Source organism: Oncorhynchus clarkii, chromosome 3, assembly GCF_045791955.1.
Source record: "Oncorhynchus clarkii lewisi isolate Uvic-CL-2024 chromosome 3, UVic_Ocla_1.0, whole genome shotgun sequence".
NCBI lineage: Eukaryota > Metazoa > Chordata > Actinopteri > Salmoniformes > Salmonidae > Oncorhynchus > Oncorhynchus clarkii.
Window position 1 is genome coordinate 67,786,273 of NC_092149.1, and position 12,819 is coordinate 67,799,091.

The 12,819-nt window shown below is 38.5% G+C and overlaps 1 protein-coding gene across 4 annotated transcripts in view; it reads right to left on the reverse strand.

Annotated features, from left to right (window-relative positions):
• LOC139402124 (WD repeat and FYVE domain-containing protein 2) overlaps nucleotides 1-4,458 on the reverse strand; it is a 44,716-nt gene extending 40,258 nt beyond the window's left edge. For 3 of the 4 annotated variants that reach the window (XR_011633234.1, XR_011633233.1, XM_071146217.1), the window contains exon 1: nucleotides 3,726-4,406. Coding sequence is in view for 2 of the 4 variants with exons in the window: in XM_071146217.1 (XP_071002318.1) it covers nucleotides 3,726-3,862 (137 nt within the window). In the remaining 2 variants the exon portion in view is untranslated. Of the gene's footprint in view, nucleotides 1-3,725 lie in introns of all 4 variants that reach the window. The other variant, XM_071146200.1, reaches the window with a different exon arrangement.
• Nucleotides 4,459-12,819: the final 8,361 nt, after the last annotated feature.

The window sequence follows — 12,819 nt, forward strand, 5'->3', positions numbered from 1 at the left end:
CCATTGGTATGAGGTTCTTACTGTAGAATGCTAGGTTTGGTTTTTGCCAGGCATAATGGGACCCATGTCATCCAGAAAGTTCACTCAAGTTTGCTAAAAAAAAAAAAAATCACCTGGACTCTTGGAAGAATGTGCTATGGACAGATGATTCAAAAGTATAACTTCTTGGACGATATGGGTTTTGTGAAAAAAGATACAGCAATTGAGACTGCATTGATTCCATGTGTTATTTCTATTTCTATGCCTTCACTATTATTCTACAATGTAGAAAATAGTACAAATAAAGAAAAACCCTTGAATGGAGTAAGTGTCCAAACTTTTGACTGGTACCGTGTGTGTGTGTGATATATATATATATATATATGTATATCCATCTCTCTCACACACACACAGTTGAAGTCGGAAGTTTACATACATCTTAGCCAAATACATTTAAACTCAGTTTTCACAATTCCTGACATGTATAAGGCCAGTTAGGATCACCACTTTATTTTAAGAATGTGAAATATCAGAATAATAGTAGAGAGAATTATTTATTTCAGCTTTTATAATTTCATAACAATCCCAGTGGGTCAGAAGTTTACATACACTCAATTAGTATTTGGTAGCATTGCCTTTAAATTGTTTAACTTGGGTCAATCTTATCAGGTAGCCTTCCACAAGCTTCCCACAATGTTGGGTGAATTTTGACCCATTCCTCCTGACAGTGCTGGTGTAACAGTCATGTTTGTAGGCCTCCTTGCTCGCACACGCTTTTTCAGTTCTGCCCACAAATTATCTATGGAATTGAGGTCAGGGCTTTGTGATGGCCACTCCAATACCTTGGCTTTGTTGTCCTTAAGCCATTTTGCCACAACTTTGGAAGTATGCTTGGGGCCATTGTCCATTTGGAAGACCCATTTGCGACCAAGCTTTAACTTCCTGACTGACGTCTTGAGATGTTGCTTCAATATATCCACATAATTTTCCTCCCTCATGATGCCATCTATTTTGTGAAGTGCACCAGTCCCTCCTGCAGCAAAGCACCACCACAACATGATGCTGCCACCCTTGTGCTTCACAGTTGGGATGTTGTTCTTCGGCTTGCAAGCCGAAGAAGTGGCTTCTTCCTTGCAGAGCGGTGGCTTCTTCCTTACAGAGCGGCCTTTCAGGTTATGTCGATATAGGACTCGTTTTACTGTTGATATAGATACTTTTATATCTGTTTCCTCCAGCATCTTCACAAGGTCCTTTGCAGTTGTTCTGGGATTGATTTGCACTTTTCGCACCAAAATATGTTCATCTCTAGGAGACAGAACGCGTCTCCTTCCTGAGCGGTATAACAGCTGCATGGTCCCATGGTGTTTATACTTACGCACTACTGTTTGTACAGATGAACGTGGTGGTACCTTCAGGCATTTGGAAATTTCTCCCAAAGATGATCCAGACTTGTGGAGGTCTACAATTTTTTTCAGAGGTCTTGGCTGATTTCTTTTGATTTTCTCATGATGTCAAGCAAAGAGGCACTGAGTTTGAAAGTAGGCCTTGAAATACACCCTAGGGGAAACCTCCAATTGACTCAAATTAAGTCAATTAGCCTATCAGAAGCTTCTAAAGCCATGACATCATTTTCTGGAATTTTCCAGGCTGTTTAAAGGCACAGTCAACTTAGTGTATGTAAACTTCTGACCTACTGGAATTGTAATAAAGTCAATTATAAGTGAAATAATCTGTCTGTAAACAGCTGTTGGAAAAATGACTTGTGTCATGCACAAAGTAGATGTCCTAACCGACGTGCCAAAACTATAGTTTGTTAACAAGAAATTTGTGGAGTGGTTAAAAAACTAGTTTTTATATGACTCCAACCTAAGTGTATGTAAACTTCCGACTTCAACTGTATACCCACACACACACTAGTCTAAGTCTATGTGAGGGAGGGGTAAAAGGTGGGACAGATGTTAATAATCATTATGCTCAGAGCTTAAACGTATCAATCTCCACATTGGTTGTGGTATGACATTACAGATGCTCATTCTACTTTGTTTGATATTCTCCCCATTGTTATTGATTACTGCATTGTTGGGTTTACAGATTGCAAGAAAGGCATTGCACTGTACTTGTGGGCGTGACATTCAAACTTGAAACATGTTAAACAGATATCTTGCTTGTCTGGATGGCCTCTTCTACTCCTCTTCTGACCAATTAATCTGTATATAATGTAATCACACACACAGTTTAATGTTGTGTGAAAAGCACAGATGCTCATTCTGTTTTAGTTTGATATTAATAGGCATGTTTTTTTGCCACTTAAGATATGCACCTACTGTAATGACACCTGATTGTATGAAATATTATACCGTAGCTGCTAAAACACCACACACACTTTGTGTAGCCTAAGGGAGGGGTAAATCTAGTGAGTCTTGCATAGGTGTGGGAGGAGCTGAGAATGGACATTTCCCCATTGAAAGTCTATGGCCTTTGAAATGCATTAAATTGTATGCATATATTGCTATGGTTTAAAAAGTAGAAATTGTATCAAAACTATTTTGTCAGATAATCTAGTCTGAAGTAGTCAGTAATGTTAGCTTGGTGTCTCTAGCTCAAAGGTTTTGAACAGGGGTGGGCAGAAGAAAAATAATATGAGTATGTTGACTCAAATTACATAAGAGTTGCTGTTATAAACACACTAAAACCCTAAAAGTATTACCTCTGGTTAGGTCAGTAGCATATGTGTGTGATTAATTGCAATTGGTCAAAATAAATAACTTGAATGTCAATGATTTATTGTGTACAACATAAAATGTGCATAAATTAACAGCTAATTTTATTAAATACCATATTTAATTTCTTTATTTATCCTTTATTTTATTTAACCAGGCAAGTCAGTTAAGTCAGTTAAGAACAAATTCTTATGTATCTCGACGACCACAAGCCAAACCCAGATGACGCTGGGCCAATTGTGCGCCACCCTATGGGACTGTCAATCACGGCCGGATGTGATACAGCCTGGATTCGAACCAGGCACTGTAGTGATGCCTCTTGCAATGAGATGCAGTGCCTTAGACCGCTGCACCACTCGGGAGCCCAAATGCATAGGTATATATATTTAATCCCAATTCATTTTGAAATGCACATTGTATAACCCTGCATGTCATTTTGATAGGAAATTCATATCCTAGAATGTTTGTAAATTAATCTGAGCCCACCTGTGTCATTTTGGTGCTATTTTGTTAAACACTTTCTCTAGCGACCTTTGACCCAGATTTCGGACACACAAATTGTATTATCTCAGCAATGGTAAGATTTTCTTCAACTGTATTATTGACTGTATGTTTTGTTTATTCCATGTGTAACTGTGTTGTTGTATGTTTCGAACTCCCCCCCAACTACAGAGGACAAACATAAGAACAAGGTAATCGTTATATATATATATATATAGTATTGACCTTTACCGAATCGATGTGGTCGGAACTGAATTACACAAAGTCTTGTCTCTGCTCAACTCCGTTTGTGGAGTGAATAAGAAATGTTATTCACCTTGAGTTTAGTCAGCGAACGTTGCATAAATAAACTCGAGCAATGACCGAGCGGTCGGTTCGGAGGGAAAACCCACTAAGCGATAGGGATATTATAGCGTCAAGTTGTATTGTAGCGACAAGTTTGCATAGAAATTGTGCAAAATGTATGTAATATTGTAACGTTAGCTAGTCACATATTTGAAAACATGGTCTCGTAAAAGGGTATACCTGTCATCAGACACGCTGATCACCCCGTCCTCCTTTGGAATTATAACCGCCGTGTTCACAACATCTTGGGAAGACTCGATTTTATTGAGCAGAACAGGCGTCCGAGTCTGCGGTTTGGGTTGTATTTCTGCCGCCATGCTGGAGGTATAGCTCCTTCGCCAGTTCTGGCTCTCCGTAACATAACACCCTAATCGAGCCGCATAGGTATTCTAGGTTGTAGTAGCTAGAAACTGTTTGAACACAGCGACCCGTGTGTTGCAACAGCCAAAGATGCTGCTTGTCAGCTGACAAGACATTCACCTACTACGACGCCCATGTTCGAACCATAGACATGCGCGAAAAACTAGAACGCAAGGCTACCGGAAGTTGCAATATTGTTTTACTTGTTACTGTATATACACATGGTTAAAACAAGCTAGAAATTAGCACATGATGAAATCACATCAGTTATGTGATATTCAGCATTCTTACTATGTAAACAGTTCTGCAATATTAATGGCGTATTTTTGTAGGTACTAACGGAGGCAGGCTAACATTTGCAATGGCTCATAGGTCAAAGCAATGACGTTTGAAAGCTTATGGGGAAATGCAAAGCCGGAGGTATTTAGCTCCTTCGTAACATAACACCTTAGCCGAGCCGCATAGGTATTCGAGGTTGTAGGAGCTAGCAAGCTAGAAACTGTTTGAACACAGCGACCCGTGTGTTGTAACAGCCAAAGATGCTGCTAGTCAGCTGACAGGACATTGAACAACGACGCCCATGTTCGCGCCATAGATATCGAAAAAATAGAATGGAAAGGCTACCGGAAAATCAATATTAGAAAAGTTGTACTTGTTACTGTATATGCAAATAGTACAAATTATTAAAATGATCACATACTGATGAAATCACATCAGTTATGTGATATTCCGCATCCCTACTATGTAAACAGTTCTGCAAAAATGCTAAATAGAGTCATTTTATTGGCGTATTTTTGTAGGCACTAACGGGGGTAGGCTAACTCCGTCCGCAATGGTCAAAGCAATGACATGACATTTCAAAGCCTATGGGGAAATGAATGGGGGTTTTGTAGGGTTTTTGGATCAACGCCGAAAATAAGGTCAGTGTTAAACACAGGCTTAGGAGATCTTATACGTTTTGATCTATGAGATAATCTTCATCAGCTAACATCACTTTTTGTGAATTTTGAAACATTTATGTAATCAAAACAAGCACAAAGGATTCATAAAGGTCATGTTAACTAAATGCTATTGTCTCATATAGAACAAAACGTATAAGATCTCCTAAGCCTGCAGTTAACCTCAAACCTAATTGTTGGTGATTATCCCAAAACTCCATTATTTTCCCATTAATTTCACCTATAGGAATGTTCAACGAACCAGAGGTAGAAAACGCTAACTCATTTGCGTTTTTTAGGACTACAAGCTGGCAAGCTCTATTGATTGGCTTGAATAAAACCTTTCTGAATAAATTAGGCTATAGCAGCTGCAGTATTATTATCCCATTGAAAATTATGCTCAAACGAGAACATCACTTTCATATGGTAATGACGAAAACCTTCAAAATAAAGTCTAGCATTTCATCACATTGCATTTTAATCAATGGCCACTTTTTTAAGACCAATAATGAAAGACTGATATGTTGATAATATTGGGCTGTAGAGGAAACACCTGTCTTAGCTAAAGTGGGGTGGAAATTATTCAGTATGGTCTCTAGTTCTAACCAAATATGTTTTTACAATTATATACGTGTATATTTTTTTTTTTACAAAGACATATGTTTTGTTTTTTAGGGGGATTGTGTGGCAATGTCACGTTCTGACCTTAGTTCCTTTGTTTTGTCTTTGTTATGTCTTTGTTTTAGTATGGTCATGTATGGCGTGATTTGGGGTGGGCCGTCTATGTTCCTTTTTCTATAATTTGGGATTTCTGTGTTTGGCCTGGTATGGTTCTCAATCAGAGGCAGCTGTCAATCGTTGTCCCTGATTGAGAACCATACTTAGGTAACCTGGTTTCACTTTTGAGTTGTGGGTGATTATTTTCCGTGTCAGTGTCACAGTCACACGGAACTGTTTTGGTTTTGTTATTTCACGTTGTCGTTTATTGTTTTGTTCAGTGTTCATTATTCTTATTAAACAATATGGATACTTACAACGCTGCGCATTGGTCCTTCAATCCTTCCTACTACTCATCCTCGTCAGAGGAAGACAACAGTTACAGGCAAGGCCTGCTGCGGCTTTTTACTCCGCCCCCTCCATTGCCCCAATGCAATACTGTATATGGAATACAAATTGGGCTGTAGAGAAAAAACCTTACTACCTATCCCAGCAAAAATGTGGGTCTCTACTAACCAAATCTGTTTTGTTTTTGAGAGGGATCGTGGACTGTGTCATACATATCCAGCAGTACTTCGTACTCTGCCCCCTCCATTTCTCCCAATGCAATACACATATGGAATAGGGTTGTAGAGAAAAAACATTACTAACTAGAGCTAGGTTTCCATCCAATTGGCGACAGATTTAAAATGTACATAAAAAAGAGCACTTTCTCACCAGAAACCACGTTTCCATCCAGTTTTTATGTGAGTAGTCATACCATATATAAAGAAAATAATGAAAGCTGTGATGAACAGGTAGTCTCAAAATTTGAACACTACCAACAAAAGGAGCTAAAAGGGACCAAATTCGGTCTCAATGACCAATTTTCACAGGAGATAAACGAACGTCACAAGAGACTGTATCCTGTACAGAGGCAACAGAGGGAGAGTGGTAAGCGTGCCTGCCTCATTGTGGACAAACTCTTTATAAATGGACAGCTCCATAACACCATGGCTGTACTAAATTCTACAGTGACTTCAGGTTACAAAAAAAAAAGAATGTGAACTGTAAAAATGTGAACACTATGAAGTTGATATGAACACACAGACACTCAATTACATGCTCGCTTAGACATACGGATTTATACATACACACCTGATCTCTCTCTCTTCTCTCACTCTCTCTTTCTCCTCTCCCCTTTCTCTTTAAGTTTTCTATAATTTAATGTTTTTATTTGTCTATCTTTTCTATGTCTTTGTCTACATGTTTATCTATGTTTACAACAAGCCAGGGGATGATATCAGAACGGGGAAGATATCAGAACAGGAACGTTGTGGAATAATAACATATTGTACGGGATACATTTGTACTGTAGTGAAGCCGTCTCTATAGTAATGCAAGGTCTCTTTCATGATCATGTGAAACGTCAATTGCTATGGCAATACTGGGATGTGTTTTTAAATGAAAATGATGCAACTATGATGGTGATATGATATGGATTACAATTATCACCCTGAATACTAAGGCTATACTCACTTCATGTTACAAACATAGACACTCAACCATGCAAATTGTCTGGGTTACTATTTATTTGGACATCACACATTATAGTCTTACTCTAATCCAGAAATCATACACACTCTCACTAAATCACATCCAATATCATACACATCATCCTACTCAGATTTACTACACACATAATATCTTTGCCCAATTTTCCAACATCTGTGGCATTGGCTCACAGGCAAACAGGCAAGGGAATGAAACAAATATTGCTAGAACCTGTTTCTTGAATTCTAAATATCAGACATTTGAAATCTCAAAATATGACCGTCATAATACCTCTTATGGCAGTAACTTTACAAGCACTAATTATGGTCAATTTAGACTGAGAATAGTATGCTAATCCTTTGCACATGAACGCTCACTCATTCGGGAACAATTGCAATCAATATATCTATTTACGCTCAGGGTGTCGCCGGGATCGCCGGGATCTCTGCTGAAAAGTCTCTCTCTCTCTCTCTCTCTCTCTCTGTGCGTTGTGGTTAGAGGGGATAGTTCAGTGACATTCATTCATGTTGTTGTATAATGAATGTTTCGGCGGTTGTCGTTCTTCGCGTTCAATGTTACCGAATTCCTAGCTGCAGACTAGTAATTAATATCAAAGACTTGTTCTTATTCTGTCGGTATCGATAGTCTAAGAGTTTAACCACGTCGTATGGTTAAAATATTCAGCAATCATCTCAACCTTTGTCCTCTCGTGATTGAGAGAAAACATGGTCTGTAACCTTTGTCCTCTTGTAATGGAGAAAAACATGGTCTAGTGAGAACTTCTCAAAGTTGGGGTTTTATTCAGGAGTTGCAGAAAAGGACTTGTCCCAGGATGCCCGACCCTAACTGGGCTCATGGGCGGTCCTCTGATTTAGTTCAACTCAAAATGGAATTGGAGTTTCCTTCATTAAACAGTCCAAAATCACATTACACAATTTTACAAACAGTATCATCCTCACTCATTCATCTTATACAACAATTAGATGTAAACCTTGTTGGGGATGAATCAGAATTAGTTGGGTAACATAGATAAGATGTTTTATTTTCATAATATGCTTGTGAGATACTTGTCATTTAGAATGTATCTTTTTGTACTATAGTGTTGGCCGTTTGCAGTTATCCTTTCTCTGTCAGGGTTCAGAGGGCCACACAGAGAGGAGAGGTCAGGCTTGTCTTCATATGTAAACGTATCTTTTAAACCATGTGAAGGAATGATTGAGGGGGAACCAATTATCTCTTCGCTCCACAATGTCCATGTGCCAGTCACTCCCTACTTTTCCCATCGGGGAGAGGAGGATGGCAGTGTCTGGAACCATTCTATGTTCCCTCTGAGGTTGCCCTTATCTTGACCTAGAGGCTCACTCTCCTCTCCGTGAGCTTGTCCAGGATGGGTTGTATTTGGGATGGGAGTATCTAAAATGACAATTGATATATCCCATTGGATGAGGTATTGTCTTGGTACTATTTTGTACCAAGAACGATATAAGAGCTTCGTTTAGGAGACCAAACTGAACAATCATTTATAGCTAAATACTGTCTGGCGATGGGATAGTCCTCTCTCAAGTAAAATCTTTCTTTGTATAATGTTCTTAAGATATGTTATTTGTCATGTCGACTAGGGGGGTGGATCTTTGCTATAAAGGATCTCAGTTGCCAATATGTAAACACTCTCTTCATTTATAGACACTGAATTGATCTGAGAGTCACAGGGTTGTGATGGAGCTCATATAATTAAAGATGGACTTTATGATAACTCTGACTTGTGTGTGGTTTGCTCTCATGCCTTGGTAATACAGGAAATTTCCACTACAACCTCATACAGTGCCTCGCGAAAGTATTCGGCCCCCTTGAACTTTGCGACCTTTTTCCACATTTCAGGCTTCAAACATAAAGATATAAAACTGTATTTTTTTGCGAAGAATCAACAACAAGTGGGACACAATCATGAAGTGGAACGACATTTATTGGATATTTCAAACTTTTTTAACAAATCAAAAACTGAAAAATTGGGCGTGCAAAATTATTCAGCCCCCTTAAGTTAATACTTTGTAGCGCCACCTTTTGCTGTGATTACAGCTGTAAGCCGCTTGGGGTATGTCTCTATCAGTTTTGCACATCGAGAGACTGAAATTTTTTCACATTCCTCCTTGCAAAACAGCTCGAGCTCAGTGAGGTTGGATGGAGAGCATTTGTGAACAGCAGTTTTCAGTTCTTTCCACAGATTCTTGATTGGATTCAGGTCTGGACTTTGACTTGGCCATTCTAACACCTGGATATGTTTATTTTTGAACCATTCCATTGTAGATTTTGCTTTATGTTTTGGATCATTGTCTTGTTGGAAGACAAATCTCCGTCCCAGTCTCAGGTCTTTTGCAGACTCCATCAGGTTTTCTTCCAGAATGGTCCTGTATTTGGCTCCATCCATCTTCCCATCAATTTGAACCATCTTCCCTGTCCCTGCTGAAGAAAAGCAGGCCCAAACCATGATGCTGCCACCACCATGTTTGACAGTGGGGATGGTGTGTTCAGCTGTGTTGCTTTTACGCCAAACATAAAGTTTTGCATTGTTGCCAAAAGGTTCAATTTTGGTTTCATCTGACCAGAGCACCTTCTTCCACATGTTTGGTGTGTCTCCCAGGTGGCTTGTGGCAAACTTTAAACAACACTTTTTATGGATATCTTTAAGAAATGGCTTTCTTCTTGCCACTCTTCCATAAAGGCCAGATTTGTGCAATATACGACTGATTGTTGTCCTATGGACAGAGTCTCCCACCTCAGCTGTAGATCTCTGCAGTTCATCCAGAGTGATCATGGGCCTCTTGGCTGCATCTCTGATCAGTCTTCTCCTTGTATGAGCTGAAAGTTTAGAGGGACGGCCAGGTCTTGGTAGATTTGCAGTGGTCTGATACTCCTTCCATTTCAATATTATCGCTTGCACAGTGCTCCTTGGGATGTTTAAAGCTTGGGAAATCTTTTTGTATCCAAATCCGGCTTTAAACTTCTTCACAACAGTATATCGGACCTGCCTGGTGTGTTCCTTGTTCTTCATGATGCTCTCTGCGCTTTTAACGGACCTCTGAGACTATCACAGTGCAGGTGCATTTATACGGAGACTTGATTACACACAGGTGGATTGTATTTATCATCATTAGTCATTTAGGTCAACATTGGATCATTCAGAGATCCTCACTGAACTTCTGGAGAGAGTTTGCTGCACTGAAAGTAAAGGGGCTGAATAATTTTGCACGCCCAATTTTTCAGTTTTTGATTTGTTAAAAGAGTTTGAAATTTCCAATAAATGTCGTTCCACTTCATGATTGTGTCCCACTTGTTGTTGATTCTTCACAAAAAAATACAGTTTTATATCTTTATGTTTGAGGCCTGAAATGTGGCAAAAGGTCGCAAAGTTCAAGGGGGCCGAATATTTTCGCAAGGCACTGTATCTGAGGCTATTATATAAACAGCGTTATGGCAATGTGGCCGCACCGTCTCTCATGAGTTTTACAAACTTGTACCAAACGGACCAGTTCGTAGCTGGATTCTTCACCAATCTTTTATACCGTCTCCGGAACATAAATGTTGTTCGGACCTCAAGTTCTGTGAGGTGGAAGAAATTCCTTTGTTCTCTATGAAACTTCACTCTGTCTCTATACTGTGTCCATGAGACAATCTCTTCCAGGAATTTACGACCTCTCTGGCCACAGCAGCCTAGTTGTAGGAGGCAGGGAGAGGGGGATGGGGCTTGCTGTACCCAAAGAGGGCAACGTCATGACAACTGTTTACAGGAAACTCGCTCTACAAACTTAGATGAAGTTGCGTGGAAAAAGAAATGAGGTGGTGAAATAATTTTCTGTCATGGACAAAGGAACTCAAAAGGTGTAATGATATTAATTAACAAAAATGTTGATCTGAATGTGCAAATAGTCAAGAATGATTCGCAAGGAAGGTGGATCTTTCTGAATATGAAAGTGGACGAAAAAGAGATTTGGCTCATTAATTTATATGGTCCAAATCAGGATGATCAATACTTCTTTGAAAATATTCATACCAATTTATTGAACTTACAAATCAAATCATCATGGTGGGAGATTATAACACAGTGTTAAGTTCCTCAATGGACCGAAAAGGAAATCCCTCTACAAACTATCATCACCTTGCCCTTAAGGAAATCACAAATATTATGGACACATTAGAAATAGTGGATATTTGGAGACTATAAAAACCCGACCTAGTGAGATATACATGGAGGAGACTTAATCAAGCTAGTCGTCTTGACTACTTTCTTGTCTCTTTCTCTCTTGCCTCATAGGTTAAAAAAGTTTTAATAGAAGACAGAATGCGATTGGATCATCATCTAGTTGGCCTTCACATAACTCTTATAGAATTTCCACGTGGACGGGGATATTGGAAATGGAATCAACATTTACTGGAGGACAATTTATTTTTTAACTAAGACATAGTCATTTATAACTGAATTCTTCCAGTATAATATAGGTTCAGCAAATCCCCTTATTGTTTGGGATACTTTTATGTGTACCTTCAGAGGTCATCCAATTCAATATTCATCAATAATAAAAATGCAGTTTCTGGCTAAAGAGACAAGACTAACAAGGGAAATACATGAACTAATAGTACAGGTAGATAGCAATAAAAATGATACTACAGAGATACAAAATAAGTTAAAGGAAAAACAAAAAGAACTGGAGGAACTTATTCAAGAACGATCTAATGTAATCTATTACATAAGTAAAGCAAACAGGATGGAATATGGACAAAAATGCACCAAATTCTTCCTGAATCACCAACACAGGAACGCTAACAAAAATAATTTGCAGAAACTCGTTACTGAAAAGGGAGTCATCTATGATTCTCCAAATTATATTTTAAAAGAGGAAGCTAAATATTTTAAGCAGATGTTCTCTTTTCCTTCTCATCCTCAACCACTGAATTATGATTATTGTAAGGAATTCTTTCCAAATAATAATTTTAAAAAATGAAAATTAACAAATGTACACAAAGATCAGTGCGAAGGCCAAATTACAGAGGAATTACTTTTTGAGGCTATTAAACCATTTCAATCTGGAAAAACCCCAGGGCTTGATGGATACTGGTAGATGTATATCTAAGTTCCATTGCTAGCTTGTTTTAACTACTCCTGTAGAAATGGTAGTCTGTCAGGTACTCAGCAGTAAGGTCTGATTTCACTATTATTAAAACAAAACCCAGATGGCAAATATAAAGACCCAGTATATATAAAAATCTGGAGGCCTCTTACACTTCAATGTTGTGATGAAAAAATACTAGTGAAATGCATAGCACTCAGAATTAAAAAGGTTTTACCATGTATTGTTCATCCTGATTAGACAGATTTTTTTACATGGACAATGCATTGGCGATAATATACAACTACTATAAATAATAGAACATCATGAAACATCTAAGAAGCCAGGCCTGGTATTTATAGCGGATTTTGAAAAGGCCTTTGATAAAGACTGGATTTTATTTATAAATGCCTGGATTTTTTCAATTTTGGTGATTCTCTTATAAAATGATTAAAAGTAATGTATAACAACCACAGGTGTAAAATAGTAAATTGTGGCTACTTCTCAAGAGAGTTTTGAATTGTCAAGAGGAGTTAAACAAGGGTGTCTGCTGTCACCATATCTATTCATTATGGCCATTGAAATGCTAGCTATTACAATCAGATCAAATGACAACATTAGAGG